This window comes from Camponotus vicinus, unplaced genomic scaffold (genome assembly GCF_025532165.1).
Source record: "Camponotus vicinus isolate PSW18456_S1 unplaced genomic scaffold, iyCamVici1.0 SCAF_7, whole genome shotgun sequence".
NCBI lineage: Eukaryota > Metazoa > Arthropoda > Insecta > Hymenoptera > Formicidae > Camponotus > Camponotus vicinus.
This window is the reverse complement of record NW_028141979.1, coordinates 4,513,962-4,535,721: the sequence shown is the minus strand read 5'-3', so window position 1 is coordinate 4,535,721 and position 21,760 is coordinate 4,513,962. Positions and strand designations below refer to the sequence as shown.

Below are 21,760 nucleotides of genomic sequence, written 5' to 3'. Positions count from 1 at the left end.
AACGAGCACGGTTAGATTAAAGAAAGAACCCTCTTCTCCCTCGAAAAGAAGGGTCAAAGAGCGCTACCGTGTCCTCAAACGCGATGGGGAAGAAAGGAAGAAAAAGGAAGAAAGGAAGGAATAGGAAGGAAGCTCTCCCGTCGTCGGTTCGGCGAACGCGCTCCCCGCGCGTGTACTCCTCGCTTGCGCGTGCGATCCCCAGGACCCTTCCTGAAGTTAATGATTCGGTCATTGCAATGGGTGGCGGTGACGGTGGAGAGTGGTGGAAAGCAAGTGGTGTGGGCCCGGTGTGTAGAGTAGGAGAAAAGTGCGCCAGGAGGGCGAGAGCAAGGAGAGAAGGAGGATCGGTCTGCACAGGAAAGTAAGCCCGATCCCAGTTCGAACGCTTCGGCTCGGTCTTACGGGTTTAGTCTTGTTGCGGATTGTTGCCGTGGCTGAGTGGCTGGTCGGCGGAAATCCAGAGATAGATAACGTCCCACGCAATCACGTTATCAGTTGACTCGAGCGAGCCTGACAGTCTGGCGCCATGCACCACCAGCCGTGTTTCTAGTAAGGACGACGACGACGCGTCGTTTGCGGTGAAACAAGAAGGGCCTTGATCCTTCAAGGAGAGATCCTTGGCGCTCATTTTCCATTCATTTGGACAGAGATCCGCGTGATAGGATTCACGGTCGAGCACGTCGCTCCCGGAAAACCATCTTGCGATCCGATGCCGCACGCCGGCAACCCGACGTCAGCTGTAGCCGCGAAGAGAAGGCGGAGGCAGCAACCGATCACCCTCAAAAGTACGTATGGGGATGTAGGATGTAGGGATGAATAAGAAATACCCACGATGACATTAACTGGTCAAGAAAGAATTGGAATGAAAATCCCAATCGCTTTGTATACTTTATCGTCTATGATGATAATTTTAGCATTGATATATTTTTTTATACATATTTCACTTACATTATATTGTTGTAGATATATTAAGAAAAGTCTACATATATATGTATTAGAACATTTAGAGATTAAAATTGTTGTTGATGAACAAAAGAAATAAATAGCGCCGTAATTAATATTCCTATTTAACTCTCTCGTTAAATGGTTATATATGATTTCACTTCATGTTTTTGATAAATATTTTTTAAATTTATATCAGAAATTTTTAATTTTGATGATAGTTAATTTAAACGATAAATTTAATTCAAATAATAAATATTATAATAATTAATATAATAATTTGAGATCAATTTTAATTGCAATCTTCAACCGCAATCTTGAGAAATAAATATTGTAGCTTTTTAAAAAAGAAAAAATAAAAGCTACCTAAAAATTTTTATGTACTCTTTTTCTCTCTCTCTTTCTCTTTCTTTCTTTCTTTTTCTAGTATATATATATGAGAGAAAAATTTTTTAAATAATGCATCATGATATGAAATAAGACATTTCGCGTATTCAAGTGAAAAAGCTAAAGTGGATTGACGAGAACCACTTACAGACTCCGGTCTTACCAAAGTACCGTTTAACTCAAAGCTTCCCAGAGTAGCACATTCGAACCCTTGAAGTATTCCCTTATTACTGAAAATCAAAGATCATGATCAAAGTAAATTATACAGATTAAAGCTGTTACTAAACATATTTTAAAAAATAATTAAATTGTCAAATTAATTTAAAATTTATCAAAGAATCATTTAATGTAGCGATAAATAAAAAAATTAAAGTAGTTTAACAAGAAATATTTAATTAAACAAAATTAAGCAAATATTTATTGTAATTTTGCAAAACTTCAAATTTATTTAGATAAGCATGAAAATTGAAAAAAATTTTAAATATAAACATATAGGAATTGTAGGATGTAGAAATATAAGTGATACAATTAGATACAAACCTTTTTCAGAACGAATCTTTTTCAGAACGTTTAGAAATAATGTAAAAATGAAAAGAGAGAAATATCATACGATTAATTTTTTAAATTAGTATCACCTTTACCATATAGTGTATAATATTTGCAAAGGCAAGGCTAATATCTCGGGGGTATCGAGTAATGTGCGCATTCCAAAACGCATAGCGTACTTTCTCGCGAAATACATTGAGATAAGCGTAATGAGCGAGAAGAACGTTGAGACAAGAATTATCGGTAAGATTAGAGACGTGGGATAAATCCAGCTGGTATTAAGGAATAAATACACGAGTCATAAATTTCCATTTCAATCGTTTGTACGAGAGATGCATTAACTAAAATAATAACAATAAAGAAAGAATTATACAGACAGAAAAAAATAAAGATAATTCAATCAAAGAAATCAGCCAAGTGTTGTATGTCATTAACAATCGCTCGATCACGCTGTTTCTTTTACAATGTTGAGATTTTATAAGTATAAATTAATCAGAGAGAACTGTAAGAATTTAATTAGACAATCCTGCTACTCATTAGCTTCACATTTTTACTGCTAAATATATCAACTTAATTTTCAATTCGAGAGAAGAATGCATTTTGCATAAATAAAACTTAAAATTAGATTTATCATGATATGAAGTATGCTATGCGGTTCGAGAATTGTTTCTCTTTCTCCTATTTAATCACATTTGAATCTTTATTTGTTGTAGCAAAAAATTAGTTCTATTAAATTAATCCTGTTTATATTTACGGTGTTACTTTGATTAGAATTGAATAATGAATTTTTATCTTATCGAGGTTAAACTGATAGCATTATTATACTTTTCCAATGAGAAGTACAATAATGTTAATAATCAGTGAGAGTATATTCACGCGTTAAAATAAAGCATGAGTACCTGAACATACTTTCAAGAAGTCGACGTTAATCGATCGAAGTCAGATTATTAAATGTGCGAATTAATAGTCGACAAAAAATTAAGGGGTCGTCATGTCTCCGTGACGTTCGCTGGTAACCGGCAACTCTTTCTCGACCACTCTCTCAGGACGAGCATGTCCTTCTCGATGAGAGAAGGCATTGAAGTCACCGACAAACGCGATTCTCTTTGACGACCGATGTCGTAACACAAATCGATCGTGTATTAATATTCAGTTGATGTAATTATAAATTTGGAAAATTGAATAAAATTGCTATAGATATATAACAATGTTATAAATATATAAAGACTTTATAAATATATAAAAAAAATTAAATATAATTATTATATATAACAAACGCGTTTAAATTTTTTTAATACAATATTTCGTTTATAATAGTAGGATAGCATGAATGATGATTTAATAAAAATATAACTAGTAAAAAAGTTATGATTAATTTTCTCGTTTGAATAAAATAATCATTAAAATGTAAAATAATCATTAATAATTATTCTTTAATAATATGAGAAACTCACATTTTCTTCGCGTATCCCTCTTTTCTCATTAGCGATATCCGCGCAAAGAAATCGACTCACAAATCTTATTCCTTACTTGTTTTCCCGTTTATTCATACGGACATGATCGATGACAAGCGTCGCCGGTGTTCGTGCATCTTTCACGTGGTTCTCTTTCGCGTGGTTCTCTTCTGCGTCGTATCATTCCGGTCTCTGCATTTACGTGAACGGCGAAAAAGCGGATGCGATCGCCTTCTACCTTCTTGTCGACAAGCCCCAATCGGAATTCCGAGGAGGCGCGTGGGATCGGCGCAGGTAGCTCATATCTTGCGATCGCAAACGGGCGAACGAGTACGCGACCGTATGAATTGTATACTTTTGTGCTAAAAGGTAGAAACAATCTCCGGTAGCCGCGAGGATGGCGGCGGCGGATAGCTCGTTCTCCTAGTGCGCCGGGAATAAAAAGAAAACGAATTTAAAATGAGCTAAATGACGCTCAGAGCTAACCCAGCGAGTATACACTAATGGCATACATATCGTATCGCGCTCCCTCAGAACTACCATCGTGGGAGTAACGCCGATAGCAAACAGAAATGCGAACATGTTGAGAAAGTGCAAAGTGCCGATAAATAAACACTGTGTATAAGCATTTGTAATTAACTAAAAAGCGAAAATTATACAAAGTAATTAAATTTCTGGAATTTACATTTTTACCAAGGAAAGAGAGGGAGAGAAAAAATTTTAAAACAAATTAAAATTGTTAATTTTTTATAAAATAACTGATAAATCTTGTTATAATATGTCATTATATGTGTTTTTTATTAAGAATCCTTCTTAACATTTTAAAGCATATTTTTAACATTATCTCCTTTATTTTTATTTATTAATAAATTTTAATGTCTTTTAATGTCTTCTATTTTTATTTTGTATTTTTTAATTAATTTTTATTTCCTAGTTAATCAAAACGATGATAGTATCAACTGTTTGTTTGAGAGTATATGTAATAAGAAACTTAATAATTTAATATTATACAGAGAAAGAGAGAGAAAGAAAGAGAGAGAGAAGTTTTAACCAATCACATGCACGCGTACATAGATGATGATTTAAATTATAACTCGCGAAATGTTTCGATTTTCAAGCTATGTATTTACGTGTATCATAAGCAAAGAAAAAATACTAATGAATGCTGGGTAGATAATAATATGATGTCTGCGCAGGATGGTGGTTGTGGTGGTTACTGCTACCAGGATGTTTGGCATCATGGACGCGATACGTCGAGGAATACGACTCTATTAGAGTGGCCAGGTGTGATGCTCGATGCGGGGAGAATCATCCCGACGAGGTATGTTATGATGAGGGCACGTGTTGTGCAAATGAGATTATCTCATCTCATTAACATGTGTAATATTATTATTACTGACAATATTACAGATGTTAATGAGATGAGATAATCTCATTTGCACAACACGTGCTGTATATTGTTTCTTCAAATAACGTTGTTCTTTAATCTCTATAATATATGACTAACAAATTCCAACAGAAAATATTCTTGACACATGGAAAATATTTTCCGACATTTTGAATATCCTTGAATCACATTTGTTCCATTTTATGGAAAGCTGTATTTAATAAACATAATACAGTAAAACATTGTCAAAACAGTAATATCTGAAGGAATTAACAGGGTGGAATATTAGCATTGTATCGAATAACCATTATTCCTCCGACAAGCTCGATCGTTGTTGGCGTTTATGGCATCGATCTGCCGCGTCGCAATCAGCCGAAATAATCGGTTCGATTAATCAACGCGCTATATTGTACACGCTGTCCGAGTGGAGATCGATTTTAATTTCGATGGCCGATTCAACACTCGATAGCGTCGCTAAATAAACTGGTTTCCTGCAATGCTTTGTCGCCTCCCAAGAGTCGCACAGACGCGCTTGTCGATGATTCATCCGAGGCTTGTCCAGATTTTGCGGGTTCTCGCTCGCGTGTAATTAGTTATGCGAATCCCGAGCGTCTCCGAGTCCGCGCCCACTTGAATTATCGTCACGCTCGACGATTTATGAGGCATACCATGCTATAGATCGTGGGACTTGACTCGAACTTGATGCTAATTCGATGGCCAACAATGATGGCTCGATAATACCTTATTTGGACCATCTTGAACCAAGAGAAAGCTTCCGTTGAGTGGAAAGCACGATTCCACCGCTATAATTATATAATGAATACAGACTTGTGAATCGAATCCTCTCAATTCCTGCAGCAGCATCTCGTGCTTCTGAAACTACTCGTCTGTGCATGAGTGAAAATAAATTACTAAGAGCGAGTAGCGAGAGAATAAAAGATTTTAACTGGCATCGGTCGGATAATAATGACATGAAAGAATACGAGCAATGATACTCATTGACTTACCAGTAACTCATTGGCAATCTCGCTGCGCATTATTGCTGGTATTTTTTGCCGGCATGTATACACACATCATTACGGCCCCGAAATGATTCCGGACGAGCAGGGTGGACGAGGAGAAATGACGAAGAGATAGCCCCCGAGCTCTGACTAGCGGCCGGCAATAAAGTCCCGAAGTAATGGCCTATAAAAGGGTTGCGCGCGCGAGCGGCAACGCACCGAGTCCGGATGTTATGCCTATAGAGGCGCACTAGAAACGTATCTTCCGACATTATCGAAAACAGGTTCCTATCCCGAAGCACCGACAATCAATCTTCCCAATGGCATTCGACTATACCGCGCGTATTCGCGGCGAGCTTCGAGAATTTCGCGAGCGCTGAACGAGACCTCTTCGTTTTCCTGACCTAACTTCATTTCTGCCTTCGTGAGCCCGATCGTTCTTGACGAAATTAATTCTTCCGTGCTTCCGATGGATGTCCGCTGCAAATAAATATTGAAGTTAGCGAAATATATTATGATTATGAGAGAGATTGAGTACACAAATGAGGTTCGTAAGGCTTGTTACAGAGATGATGGCTTCGTGAAAGTAAATCCGCGAATTATTACCTCTCATTCTTGTGCTGAACCTTCACTTATATCCTCGATTCAATCTTGCACGTAATTATTGATCAACGATAGATCGGTAGAAATTATATTAGTAACTTCAATTTCCTTGGTGAAAGTAAAGCACAGCCAATTTTGATGTGCCAATTTAATAGAAAAGCAACCATTATTTTCCAATCATTTTCAAAATAAAGTTTGAACTGGGCAGTTCCTGTTATAAGATATTTAGTTTTTTTAATTTATAAGAGCAATTCTATTTTTTGATTCGTATTAGTTTAGATTGGTATGTTTTTACGTCATTTAACATTTAACATGTGAAGTATAAAGCATTCATCTCTCGTCTCACACACACATTCTAATCGAATACGTTCTATCAAATTAATCACGCCGCATTTTTATCTTTGCGCGACCTGTGTTATGTAATCTTCCGCATTCTTTTAGTTCACTGTTACTATAATTAGCTGACGTAATAGTGGCCGTTGAACTTGGATAGGAAATTAAGAATATTAAGATGAGTAAATGTACATTCCATGATATGAATCATACAGCATCTTATTGATTATTAATTATGGATTACTCAACAGCATAAAAAAATGAAAGAACATGCAGGAAAAAAATAATTAGCATATAGCATTTATTAATTAATTTTCTTAGCACAACTGTCAAAGTGGAATTTCTGCTGATAATACTTTCTGCACTCATGTTGTGAGAATATTAAAGAAATCTGAGAAAAAGAAAGAAGAAGACAGAGAGAAGAGATGCAACGCTTGCCGTTATTACAATTAACTTCATTAGCGTGATTGTCATTGCGAAACTTCATTTTGGAAGTAACATTTAATAAGCGGGCATGAATTCCTCGGTATCTCAATGGCGGCGGCGTCCTTTAGCATATTGATAAAAAAAAAGATCTCCCGCCGTTATAACAATCGACTTCGTTAGCGCGTTCGTTACATCGCGGAGAACTTCACCGGGAACTCCACGCCGATCAAATGTGAGTCCCACACGCGGCGCCCTTTCGATTGTTAATTATCGGTGTCGTCGCGGAGGAAAGAATAAGCGAGAAGATGCGAAGTGCAAGAGAAGGAAGAAGATGAAGAAGAAGCGAGAAGAAAACGACACTGGCAAAACGCCAATGGGCAATATAATTTTCTTAACGACGACGATCGGCGGCCAGCCAATTCTCGCGATGAACTTCGATCGAAGGCCGCCTCGACCATACCGATCTTAATGAATACTTCAAACCGCGAAGTCTTTAATTGGGGTAGCCTACCGATGCGAGAGAAAGAGAGAGAGAAAGAGAAGAAAGGGGGAAAGGAAGAAAGAAAAAAAGAAAGTAAAAGAGAGAGAAAGAGAGAAAGAAAGAGAGAGAGAGAGAAAGAGAAGAGGGTCGCGGAGGAAGCGGAGAAAGAAGGAGCAACGATCGACTTGCATGATTTTTCAGTATTGTCGATCGACACTATCGCCGATCTTCGCGGCGGACTACATTAGTCTCCTGCCATACCCTAATCTTCGCGATCACTTCACGACGGCCGCGCGCTTCGATCTTCACGAAGAAGCTCTCGACTGGAACAGATCGGCCCTTGCGCGCCTTCGGCTCGATCGATGTGGAGGGCGTGAGAGGGAGAGAAGAACGAGATCTGGTGAACTTCATTAGCCTTCTTGTATACTTTGATCCGCGCGATCGCCTCGGATATCACTCGGTGATCTCGGCATGCATCGGCGAAGTTAATTCTTCGATCGTGACGACGCTTCATCAGATCGCGCTGCTCGTTCACTTCGGTTTGCTCTTTTTACTCTTTTACGTCCTGGAGGCCATTATCACTCGCGATGCGAGCATTGCGAAACAGTCCATCGTCCACTTACTTCTTTTAATGCGTATCGAAAAAAGCGTAGCAGAGAAAATCGCGACGGGATACCTTAATCTTTTCAGGTTGTGGCCTGCATTTAAAATTTGAATTTTGCGTATAAAAATAATTTTGACATTAATATTAATTCTCAACTATCATCTAGGCTATTCGCACAGATATAAACAGTAGAAATATCTATTTAAAAAATGATTACAGTAAATAAGCGTTTCAAATAAAAAAATAATAAAGAAGTTAAGGATAAAATATATTACAAATTTATTTTAGAAAATAATCTTTGTATATTCAGGTTTTTTACTATTAATTAACAAATTTAAACTTCTAAAACATTGAATTAATGAATAATGAAATAAGAATCGGACTTAATAAAATAATATTATTAATTATAATTAACATTGAGTAAAAAATGTATAATTGTTTTATCTTATTGATTTATATACATATGTATATGTAGATGTAAATTACAAATGGGGTAAAATATAGCAATATAGCAATCATTGCATAATTATGTACCAATGTAATATTTCGCAACAATGCCTAGTATCTATTAGCAACTTGCATAATAGTGCTCTTTCTTTATTGCTCTTTATTATTTGATATCATAAAATCACATATAGATATTACTTTACTCTGGAGAATGGAATTCCTGCCAGTGATAAATAGAACCTTTAAATTAACTTTCTTATAGGTGTAGTATTACTGTGCATACAGATTACTGTGCATAGAGATTTATATATAGAGATCTGTGATAATTCCAAAGTATTTAAATATTTTACTTATAATTTTACTTATCCTGTTACAATAATTTTACTTATTCTGTATCTATAATTTTACATATTACAATTTATACTCTCTCTAAAATAATTTACAAAAAATGGTTATTAAAATCTTTTAAAGATTTAAATTAAAAATGTATATGCTATAATATATTGAAAAAATGTAGAAAAAATCATAAGAAAATTCTAAAATTACATTGTGAATATTCTTTTAATTTATGTAGTGCTTAATGTAAGACGACTTGATAATAAATAGTAATAAAGTTTAGAAATAATATAACTGTAGTATAATAATACGATGATGTAATATTTCTGTTTGACTTGCAACAAATCTCGACTACCAATGAAATGCAGAATAATTAATCGATGTTAAATATGCGTTTTCTTTTTTATAGAAAGTATAATTGAGAGAGAAAGAAACATACTGTCTACGTCATAAATATATGCATCACGCATAATTCAATAAAATCAAATTTAAAATATTAGTCTTTTACAAAATTGTATAAGACATGTATAAGACTTTATAATTAGATTCATCTTAAGGTTCTGTCAATTATTATATTTAATATAGTTGATTTGTAAATGACAAGTGATGCATTAAATAGAATACATGTGTGTGTAAATATATATATATATATATATATATATATATATATACATATATATATATATATATATATATATATTTATAATCTAATTTAATAATTATATAATATTAGATAATTCTAATTTCTTTTAAAGAATTTCCAAGACACAAAGCTTGTCGAAATACTCTTTCGAAAATATTTAATCAAATGTTCTAGTATTTTTCACGTAAAGAATAGAAAAAATAGTGTATCTCTTTAGAACATGAAATCGTGAACATAAGCTCTTGGATAGCGCGATTTCATTTTCCGGATTCTCGAGAGTTGTTCGGGGAGTCTCTTAAGAAGAGAGAGCCTGTAACGCAAGAATATTGCGATATCCTTATGATTTCGCGAACAATGCTACCGACGAGATAGCTCCTCGAGAGGATCGGTAAACTTTATTTAGCTGGTCAATGGCCCCGGACGAGTACCATCGTCGATCGACGACGACGACGTCGTCGATCCGTTCTACTCTGCTCAGTTCAACTCGGCGTGCTTGCTTCCCTCTGTAAAAAGTAGGCCAATAAGTAAGTGAACCAGTTTCCCCGACTGTTGCAATGATACATGTCGCGGACCCAGCAGCGCGATAACAAATACAAGCTTCCGTTGTCAGGAATGTTTCTTCTGAATCTCCTCCGAGAAGAATCGGCGATTTGCCACTTTGGAAATCATCAGGTCCCGCGGTAGCACTCGGCTGTGCAGGCCCGATCTCTGAATTTCCAGGATCTCTAGGATCCCTCAGCTTATATTATAGTACTAATCATGAGCACGGAACACTTCAAAAGAAAAAAGAAAGTTTTTCTTCTAATTTTTTAACAATTACGTATTTTATTTTAAATATTTTAAATATTTTAAATATTTAAAATTTTAAATTTTTCATTGTTTTACTTTCTTAGTCTTTTTTTTGTATATGATGCACACATTTTTCTTCTTCTTTTCCTCTTTCCGCGAAAATTTTCGTTTATATTACATTAATGCAAGGCCGACAAATTTTATTCCCGCATATTAATTCTTAAATTACGTTTGAGGTATAACACAAAGATCGTACAATTTACATGTCGCATGTTGCTGACAGTCTTTCAAACAGATTAATATTTGATACTTGTTTCCCTCTCTCTCTCGTCATGCATATTTAAATATCAGGCGTATAATCCTTAATGTACATTTAATGTATCTCATAACGATAAATCATATCACGTCATTGACAATATCGCCCCTTTAATGCATTTAAACAGTACTTGTAGGCTATTTTCCGTTTGTATGTTAATTATGACTTGTAAAAAAGTTATTTGCACGATGTTATAAATTTTTCGCATGCTATTACAGCGTTTACTCGAGTCTTATTCCTTAGAATTTATTATTTGGGTCAACAAACGTAATATGTGGTATGCTTATGAGATGTTATATAGAATTAGCTTTATTGGTTGTCTAAAATGATCATCAATAATGTGTTGATTACATGTTACGAAGTTCGATGGCGTAAGATGCCACGTAACGTCCTCGTCAAATACGCTCGTTTGTAGCGAGAATAAACGCGTTTCTCTGCATAGAAGAGATTCTTTATGGGCCATCGATAGTAGCGCGTGTCACTCTCTACACGACAGCAGATCATAAAACGACCATCCGGCATGGATCTGCAATCTGAAATGAAACGTCAAACGTGTATTAGGCTTCGATCGTAAACAACGATTAGCGATTTCTTCCTTTGGCACGTTTATTTAGAAGCTGACAAGGTCACGATTTTAAAATTTGATATGATGCACTTACTTTATAACAAGACTTTGAAAATTTGCCCTGAATCTCGCGCTATTAAGCTTAACGACTTTGCGAACTCCATATTACGCTTGTAATCATGCATCTTACTGCGCCGTCGGCGCTTATCTTATAAGTTGCATTTTTTTCGATCGACTTGGTCGGGCCGGCTCTCTCGCGTCTATATTGTACGAAAATAATGACGGGATAAAAACACGGCAGCGCGCATTAAGTTGAAATATATATGAATAGGCACCTTCGTCCTGACGATCAGAAATACGCCTCGGGGATCGTTTAAAGGACCCGGACTCGCATTTCGCATCAGAATGGAATCGAGGAGCGGCAGTTTCGTAACTATGTAGCGAGGACTGGCTTCCACGAAAATGGCAGGGAAGCTCTCAATCGCGGCAAAACTCGATATCGGCGGCAATTTGTATTTTGTATTTTTATTTTTTTCCGCCAATTGACCGTATCTTTTTCGGTATCGACGGGATAGGATCGAATCGCGGATGGAGCAGATCCGAAGAGCGCTCCGATTAAGATGGCATGCGGTGAAGTTCGAGCCGACCTTGATAAACCCGCCCGCGGAATGAGCGGTGAAGAAACATCCTTACACGAACCATTGAGCGAAATGATGGTACAAGTCTGGAAAAGTAAGATTTTTAGACTTACACGAACTTTCGTGAATAACGATTTTGACGGGATAACATTTTAACACATTTTTTCAAGTATTTTCCAGGCATTTTCGCAAAATCTTAAAATTCGTAATATTTTGTGTTTTAAAAATATTACAACGCAGTAATAAAATTATAATACCAATTTTGTTGGCTGTTTTAAATTTTATAACAGCAATAGATTTACAATTTCTGAATCAATTTAAATTTAAATTTAAATTTAATTTAAATTTAATTTAATTTTAATAAATTCTTTTCCTATTAAATCGTCAATATAAAAATGTTGTCAGCTCTCAATTCAGTGCAGATTGTATTTATTGAAGTTAAAGCGTAATTATGAGAAATAACGATGAGAATTCAGGCAGCAGTTTCTTTCGCGTCGTAAACGTTTTTGCACCGCATCATCAACATTGCGTCCGCATCTCGGTTTACACTTCCGGTGATGAAGATGGCGATGAAAATATCATCACGATGCATGGCACAAAAACTGGACCACTTAACGTTGCTACACGTATTTCAAAACAAACGTGTTTAATTAATTAGATAAGCATTGCGCTAATTGGATAAGTGTTTGTGATTAGATTTTGACGATCTCCGGATGTCACAAAAACATACGAGCATATTTAGTGTATATAATTTTGCTCTACAAGAAAACAGAAATATTTTTTGATGAGATATTTTTTTCAACAAATCATCTGAACATTCAATTAGTAATCAAATATTATATTAACACATGTTTAATCATCAAGCGATTTTAAAATAAAGTGAGTAAAAGATTACAGTATTATATAAAAGCTGTATTATATAAAAATATTTGCTTACTTGTGCATTTGTTTATGTAATTAACATTATTTGTTTTCTAGCATATATCCTGACGATGAGAAATCAAAAAATACATTAGAAACAAATGTAAAAAAATTTCATAAATTTTTTCTCGTGTTTTATCATTGTGTTGTAGTGCGTCGAAAATTGCCTGGCGTCGAATTATACGAAACCCGGTTATTGCCCCGAAAGAACGTCCATGACGCCCTTCGAAGCTGCTTGTTTGGTTGCCTGCGTCGACGATTCCCGTTGTCCGGATTTGGCGAAGTGTTGCCCCCATGATTGCGGCATCACGTGCATGCATCCCGTTGGTTTGGACAATCGAAACGGTATGACAGCGCAATCAATGTGCCACCTTTATTTATATTTTACAAGCTAATTTTCACATTATAAATAAAAATTAAAGTTACAAGAGTTTTAAGAAACAAAGTTTCAAAAATATAAATGATACAGTGATGCTATATTATTATTCTTTTTCAAATAGATTTTACTTTAATATATGTAATTTAATAGTTAATTATAAAAATATTAATGAGAAAAATGATAAATTTGATTGACAATAATAACGATATCATTGAACATCAATATTTCCGCTTTAAGAAAATTGATCAAAGATAAAATCTTCATAAATCTTAATAGATCACCGTAAGCCCGTCATGAACTTATTTGAATCATAATAATATTTAATTTAAATTAGATCTGCCAACTGTGCCGGAGAATTTGCAGATACAACAGCAGAAGAGAAATCTAGTGCTTTTGACGTGGCGTAACGGCAGGCCGGGAGTGAGCAATATATCTGCCAACGAGAATGATAATGACGCGGTTCGGTATCTAGTGGAAGAGCGTCACCTTGTCGGTCCCAGATATTTGGAGTCCAGGCTAAGTTCCTGGACCGTTTGCCACGTATCGACGAAACCGCACGCGACTCTTCGGAGCCGGTTAAAGACGGGGCACTGGTATCAATTCCGTGTGGCGGCCGTCAATGGAAATGGGTCGCGCGGGTATTCGCAACCCTCCAGACCCTTTAAAACGAAAGGTACGTATATTTAAAAATTAAATAAGAATAAACATTAAATATAGAAATTATTAAGAATAAATATTAAATATATATTAAACATATATTAAATATTCGCAATTATTTATTATTATCGTTGGATGAATCATTCAAATTAAAAAAGGAGTGGTATTCTTTTAAATAATTTAAGAAATAAAAGAGCATATATAGTATATTTATAGAAAAAAGATTTCTTTGGAATTGAATTATTTCTTTTAAAAAACTCTTTTAGAAAATACTTTTAGAGAATTGAATTTATTTCTTTTAAAAAACCGATATATAATTTGAAGAGATTTTTCAAGAAATGTCAAAAATATATTTATATGTATAATATATATTATATAATGCATATACGTATACATTATATAGTTATACATATTATAACATTATAACTAATACTGAAAATATATAATGTGAAGTGTATATATTTATATAAATTTATATGTATTTATATAAATTTATATATAATTATATATATTTATAAATTTATATATATTTATATAAAATCAAAAAACATTATCAGAGAAAAAAGATCGGATTGGAGATATCGCAAGTTTTTACATCTTAATTTATTAGTCATTATCGTTAAATAAAAATGTTTATTTTATCTGTTTAAATTAATATCAAGTTTTCGCTTGAAAATACTTTGTTTATCTTGTTTCCTACATTGTAATACTTCGTCCATCATTTCTACATTGTAAATTGACAGAAGGGAACAATAATTTAAGAATGTTATGGAAGGCTAGAGCTATTATCGTTGATTGTACGAACTTGTGGAACAACTCGTTTCTCACGCAAGGTCGACACGCTTCGCTGAAGAAAATTTACCTGTGAATACGTTTGTATTTGTTTGTTAACTGGGAATTCTGGTCAATAACCCGCGGCGAAAAGTTCCAGAGTCGTGTTAATCACATGCGCAAATCGCCATGGTAAGTATTGCTTACGTTGGCCTCTCGCACGCAAATTAAACTTCACAGGCCAACGGTTAACGTGAGAATAAACATTGAAGGGTCACGAGTACGATTGTAAGATTCGACAAAGAAAGATGATCGTAATGATGTGCAAGTCCGAATATTGGTTTAATAATTATAGTTTAATTAAGCATATTAATTAAGCAGCACAAATATAAATTGATGTATCAGCTATTATTTTGAGCGGGTATCTCTCAAATAGATTGATAATACATTTTCATATAAATTTTCCGTCTCCATCGCAATCATGCCAAACAGGTTCGATCTATAAAAATAAAATGATAATTAGTATGACGAACGCAACATGAATCAACAGAGATCATGCAAAACCGGATTAAGTGTTCAAGTTGTTTCAAAATAGCTAAAAAATCAGATAAAAATCACATATCCTGGCGGTTATCATTTCACATCAGCCAAGCCAGGATGTTCCTTTTATTTATTTCATCTATCACTTATTTCTCGAGTCCCTTGATGTACAAAATTTTCTTGATTATGTAAATTATTAAAAAAATATTCTAAATCTATGAATAGTACAGTAATGACAGTTTCTATTAGAATATTTTATGTATTTATCGATTTTTTATTGTTCTTTTTATAATTATTATGTTGTACAAACAAATGAAGAGATTGAGAATGAGATAAAAGAGAAATATAATTTTACGCTCTAAAAAGATTTAGAAGTTTAATAAATATTAATAATTATTATTTATAAAAGATAATACAAAAAAGCTTTTCTATATTATGCATGGAGGTTATAAAAAAAGTTATAAAAAATATGCAATAATGGATAACATTTTAGAGCGGCAAGAAATTACGTTTCTATTATCTTTACTGCGGGATATAAATTAAATATGCGGTTGTAAATTATATTATTAATTAATACTATACATTAGAATAATTATCTTAGTACGGCGTTTCATTGATCGTAGAACCGCGGAACCCGAAGGAACCACAAAACTTGACTTTGTCTAATGCACGTCTCGTCGGTGGAAAGTTACGTATTAATTTGCGATGGATTAAACCGGCGTCAGATGTGCCGATATCATTCTACAAAGTGTTTTGGAGCAGACTCATTCATGGACCAACGAATGACTCCATCCTCGTTTACCACAAGACAATTCTTAAAGTAAGCTTATTAGCGGATTAGAAAAATTTATTTTAATAACTGTTTCATCTTTTTAATGATATTTATGATATTTATATTAAATAATTGTTATTTCATTTATCACTTATTTCTTAATCCCTTTGTAAAAAATTTTCTTTGATTATGTAGATTATTAAAAAAATATTCTAAATTCGTGAATAGCATAATAATGACAGAACATTTTATCAGAATATTCTATGTTTTGATCAATTTTCATAATTATCATTTTATGTGAATGTTCTAAATAGAAAATTCGAGTGGATATATAAAATCTATAAGATTTGTTTTTCAAAGCGATATAAATTTCACAAAACATGAAATGATTTACAAACGTGATTCACTTTTTTTTTAATTACTTGAAATCGGAAATCTTCATGTTTTTTCAACATAATTAAGATTTCCATGTGTGTTTCCAGGACAAAACATGCTATGAACTGAAGAACCTGGAGCTCAAGTGTCAGTACTTTCTGCAAGTGCAGGCAGTGGCGGTTTACGGCGGTCGACGTCTGACGTCGCGCAAGGCATCCAAGGTCTTCAACAGCACAGACTACATGGCATACGGTAAGGTATCAAACTTCTGACATGTCTGTGACGCGATAAGCTCATCAATCCTCCCCTCAGTCTCCCTTCTAAGTCCAGTGTAGTTGGGATAACCAACGAAAGCGGTGACCTTTCATTGAAGCCGACGTCGGGAGACGTTCTCGCAGGTGCGAGCGAACCCAGGCCGGCCTCCACGTGCGTCGCATGAACTGTCATTGTGGAGAAGTCAAGGCGCGTTTGGTTTGGCCAACAAGTGGCGATGTCGACGCATATAATGTCACGTGGCAAGAGGAGTCGTGTTCGCGTGAGAAAGGCTCGGATCGTCGACGAAAATCTGCTGCTTGGAAAACGGTTCAGGTATCACGATCTCAAGATTCTTCTGTCTTGTATTTTTAGGAATAACATTTATTGCAATCGCTCTTATTTCAAAAAGCACAAAATGAAGTATTAAGCTTGATTTCGAATAAATGTATCACCGGTATGTAAACAAGATAATATAAATTAATCGAAAAAAATAGAAAATTTCAAGTTTTAATTTATCATTACAAATAATTCCAGACGTCGTATTATGATCTACGACAACTTCGAAATGACTGCATGTACAGCGCAACTGTGCGAAACATTTTCAAAAACGGCGAGAACGATGGTCATGGGACCAGTATAGAGTTCTTCGCAACCGGATGTCAGGGCGATCAGAAACGGCAGAAGTATTCGCGGCGAAAGGCAGGACGATGTAAGAAATTATCCAGATCAAGAAGGCAGTTTTCTGGTTTATTTGTGATATAAATTTGTTGGCTGCTTATACAGGACAGATAAACAAACTATAATTGTAATATTCATGATATATGAATATCCTAATAATAATCTTCACAGAGATTATGAATATTATTATAGCAACCTAATTTAATTTTTTATTTTAATAAGTAAAAGATTTACATTATTTACAGATTTAAAAATGTATCCAATAATGCAATATTGTAAAAACTTTCTAATGTCAAAATGTTCGAAGTAATTCGTTCAAGTAAAATTCGAAGAGAGAAAACGCGATGCAATATATTGTTCATATATATGGAGAGAGACATAATAATAGATATCTGCTATTAAATTAAAATCATATTTAAAAAATTATAAGAAAAATTAGATTAAAAAAATAATATGTCTACATCTATTTAGAAAAAAATATAATTATTTATAACAAAAAGTGCAAATTTTAAACATAATTTATATCCAGAGTTTCATATCATTGAGAATTGAGGAAAATCTTTTTTCCGTTAATTTTCATTTAAAAGCACATTGAATAATACATTTATCATTTTTATTTTTTAATACGTTTTCAAATAAAATACTTTTATTTTTTAAAACATCATATATAATCTCAAGAACTTAAAAATAAACTGTAGATATGTAAGTTCTTGATTATGTTATATACACAAAAGTGACGTTTATAAATGTACGAGAAATATTTAAGGGACACAAAAGGCACAAATTTATCAAGGTGCAAATATAAATATAAATATAAAAATAAATGTGTGGAACTGTAAGTCTATTATGAATAAGATATTTTTTTTATAAAATAAAATTCATCATCATTTTCACGCGCGTTTTAGGTTTTATAAATTAAAATAATATATTTATTCTTTTATCACATTTAATTACACACAAACATGATAAAATACATTTCAAATCGATTTATATTTTTATGTAACATAAAGTTTTTTATAAAACAAATTGTCTTTTACTTAAGATTCATTATCGCATATGTTTGTGAACAGACTCCAACATCAAGATCAACCATTAATTCAACCATTAAATAGATTTAACCATTTCTAGATATTTCAATTGTCGTAAAATCGGTTAAACTTCATGCTATTTCAGTATCGATTCTTAATTTGAATATAGCATATTATAAATATCTTATATAAAACAATTTATGCCGTGCAATACAACATTTTATACATTTTAAGCTTTTATCATTTATTTAATAGCAAAAGAAATGTGTCTATTTTTTCGGACAGTGTGATAAATTTGAGCCACCTCGCGTTATCATCATTAAAAATTTTAATTTTTTTATCACTAACTTTAGCTAAACTGCTACTATTTCTTTTTTATTAAAATAAATCTTTTAACTTTTGCGATATTTAGAATTATAATTTAAATTTATTGATTATTATTTTTATTTTGTAAAGAGATAATGCTATCTATCTATGCTATCTTTAATGTATTTGCAATATATCTTCTTATCATTTCTTCATTATTTTTAAACACAAAAGAGTAATTGAGTATGCCTGATTTATACTCTAAAATATTAAAAATTTAATAAAATTTTAGAAAATTTTTAATATTAATAAGATATATTACACAAGTGTAACAAGTAACATTATACATATAAATCTTACCGTCATAAATGATGGTAACGAGAGACTAAACCTCTCCATTGTTGCAACTTTACACTTTAGATTGTTACTTAGTATCATTAATAAAAATGTACGTTTTATCGATGGTCCATATTGATACCATTTTTCGTGAAATGCCATATCTGTTATTTCCGTGCTCTAAATCCAATATAAAAGATAATACATAGCAAATATAATTATTGAGAAAGAGAGAGAGAGAGAGAGAGAGAGAGAGAGAGAGAGAGAGAGAGAGAGAGAGAGAGAGAGAACAATATTTTTTCAATTTAAATCGAAGAAGATTTGCATTTTATAAACATTTTGTATTTTAAAATATATGTAAATGTAATTTTTATAAATAAAATTTCGATCTCAATAGTTATTACAATTTATTGTAACTATTATTATTAAATAAGCCCACTGAAAAAATGATTTGTAAATCTTTAACATATACTAATTGGTATTAAAAAAATGATCTAGAATTCTAGAAAAAATAGTACGTACATTACAACAAAATACTTACTGCGTCCAATAATTGTTGCACTGCAGAACATAGAATGTAAAATTGGGACATTTCACCGAACGCAAACATGATTATTGTAATCCGCTCGAATAAAGTCTTTAATTGTGCCTAGATTTATGAATCAAAAAAAGAATATATTATTTTTATATTATTTTTATGTAAAATATGCCAAAGTTAAACAATCAAACTTTGCCAATATATTCTATAAATAGGGACAAAAAAAGATATTATATAAACAGCAATTTGAAAAAGTTTCATTATTATGTTACTTAATATCATTAACATAAGTTTAAAAAAATTACGTTTGCTTAATTTTTCATTTCAAAATGCCACCATTCGTTTTTAATATAAGCAAATTAAAGTTGAAAAATTATATGTAAAATTTTATAAATTTTATTTTGTGTGTTTATCTTGGTTTGTGTCTTTATCTTTGATTTAATAAATATCAAACTAATCTTTTTAATAAGTTCTTATCACAAAATGATTCTATATAATTCACTTGCGCTCTTACAATTCCTCGTAGATAAAATGAAATTACAATCAAAAACATACAGCTAAAATATATAGATTAGATAAACAAAATTGTATTTATTTACATAAAAATTTAATACATTGAATGCTAATAATTATAGGAATTATATTTATATGAATAAAATATTTTTAGGATTAATTATATAATGTTAACAAATATAGTACTTACTAGAGTAACTAGTATGACACCGAAAAAAGAAAATCGCAAAACGGTATCTATATAAATTATATTAAAATTTAAAGACAAAAATTTCTTCAATATTATTGACAACCTGCAAAAAAATAGAGAAAGTATAATTTATTGTATATATATGTGTGTATATACATATAAAGTATTAAAATAGTATAATTTGAGATAAAATTTTGCTTGCAAAAGAAAATAATAGATATAACGACTTAATTAAGTGAAAGCTATTTTGTATTTCATTACAACTTTTCCAATAAAATTTTTAATAAATTATATAAATGATATTTGCGGAGACTTACTCAATTACAATATTATAATGCCGGCATATCGACTTCATTTCTCTCTCTGTCCATAAATCTATCTTCTCAGAACAAAATTTTGTTCGGGAATTCATTTTGTTTTTTTGTGAATTTTCTTCCTGAAATACTTTCCGTAATTTCACCGCGATATATCGGTATTGTGCTGTTATCAATAGTACCAGATGCATCATATAAAAATGCGCGGCCGCTTTCTTCATAATAATATACAAGCTAATGATCACTAGAAACAGAGTTCCTAGCGCAAAGATTTTAAAGGAAAATGGTTCTTTAAAAACGATGAACGGCAATCTGTAATCCTCATAATAGAAGGAATCCTTCTTGATCACTATGAGCGGCAAGCTTATCCAAATTGTTATACTTATCATCATGTTTATCCAGTAGAATTTAGACGAAGAGTGCGCTATCTTTAAGGTCGTCATCATAACACACTTCATAGTCTCGTCCTGGATACGGAGAATGTCGTTTATCTTCTGGATCAATTGCATAGCAAGATCTCTACATGTATGAATTCGTATAAACATAATAAATACTTCTATAACGAACACAATGGAAATCATGCCATCAGCTATAACTTTTTCCTTCGACACCATGGTAAATCCCAAGAAGAACAAAGTAACGAAGTTTATAACGATTAGCCATACAATAATACTGTATATTTTACAGCCAATCGAAAATCGTGAATCGGTTGTCATTGGAAACAAATTTCCCGAGATTATGTTCATTCGCACATTTAGAAGATTGACACTTTGGAAATCCATGATCTTGATACTACTTCTTCGAAAATATTCTATCAAATGTGTTATATTAGTCCAGATTAAATTCGTATACGGAGAATATTCGATATTTTTTATGTTTGCATACCCTTATGCTGTTGTACTTAGAACTAATGTAAATGTTCATTTAACTTATACCAAACGAATGAAAGTATATTATTTTAATAAAATGAAAAAAATTGATTATTCTTTCTCTCAATTAATTAAACGACTTTTCTTTCTGAACTATAATTTTACTTTCTTTTACAGAAAGAGAAAGTTTAACTAGTTACATTTAATGGTCGAATCGTTAATACAAATTGAGGTAAATAATTATTTTTAATATTGTACTAAACATGTTGATTTATATTCGATTTCTGTACCATTATCGCGCAGTTGTTTTTTTATGTAGAAGAATATAAAATATATAAGAGAATATAATTTTTAAATTATTCTGGATGTAAAAATTATTAGGAGAAGAGGCTGAAGAGAGGCAAAGAGAAAAAAAAAAAA

At 32.6% G+C, this 21,760-nt stretch overlaps 2 protein-coding genes across 3 annotated transcripts; one reads left to right on the top strand and one right to left on the bottom strand.

Annotated features, from left to right (window-relative positions):
• The first annotated feature begins 356 nt into the window (after positions 1-356).
• On the top strand, positions 357-19,646 carry Kal1 (anosmin-1 Kallmann syndrome 1). Of its 2 annotated transcripts, XM_083105502.1 has the most exons (9): positions 357-549; positions 648-785; positions 4,526-4,650; positions 12,972-13,164; positions 13,533-13,871; positions 15,790-15,986; positions 16,421-16,565; positions 16,687-16,901; positions 17,103-19,646. In XM_083105502.1, the coding sequence occupies exons 2-9, from the start codon at positions 710-712 to the stop codon at positions 17,328-17,330; spliced, it is 1,518 nt and encodes a 505-aa protein (XP_082961628.1). In that variant the 5' UTR covers positions 357-549; positions 648-709; the 3' UTR covers positions 17,331-19,646. The 2 variants fall into 2 exon arrangements, with proteins under 2 accessions (XP_082961628.1, XP_082961627.1); XM_083105501.1 differs by having other exon boundaries at positions 357-785.
• LOC145975006 (uncharacterized) lies at positions 18,785-21,253 on the bottom strand. Its single transcript, XM_083105132.1, has 4 exons — positions 20,603-21,253; positions 19,458-19,565; positions 18,941-19,096; positions 18,785-18,841 (listed from the first exon to the last, which is right to left on the bottom strand). Exons 1-4 carry the CDS (start codon positions 21,251-21,253, stop codon positions 18,785-18,787), a joined length of 972 nt encoding a protein of 323 aa, XP_082961258.1.
• Positions 21,254-21,760: the final 507 nt, after the last annotated feature.

Bases quoted from the DNA above. Each gene is read 5' to 3' on its own strand.
- Kal1 (XM_083105502.1), top strand. From the start codon at position 710: ATGCCGCACGCCGGCAACCCGACGTCAGCTGTAGCCGCGAAGAGAAGG. The intron at 786-4,525 runs GTACGTATGGGG...ATGTCTGCGCAG, and splicing joins GCAACCGATCACCCTCAAAA to GATGGTGGTTGTGGTGGTTA. The intron at 16,566-16,686 runs GTAAGGTATCAA...CTTTCATTGAAG, and splicing joins CACAGACTACATGGCATACG to CCGACGTCGGGAGACGTTCT.
- LOC145975006 (XM_083105132.1), bottom strand. From the start codon at position 21,253: ATGGATTTCCAAAGTGTCAATCTTCTAAATGTGCGAATGAACATAATC. The intron at 19,566-20,602 runs GTATTTCAGGAA...TCATAAATCTAG, and splicing joins TCGCGGTGAAATTACGGAAA to GCACAATTAAAGACTTTATT. The intron at 19,097-19,457 runs GTAAGTATTTTG...TATTGGATTTAG, and splicing joins TGCAACAATTATTGGACGCA to AGCACGGAAATAACAGATAT.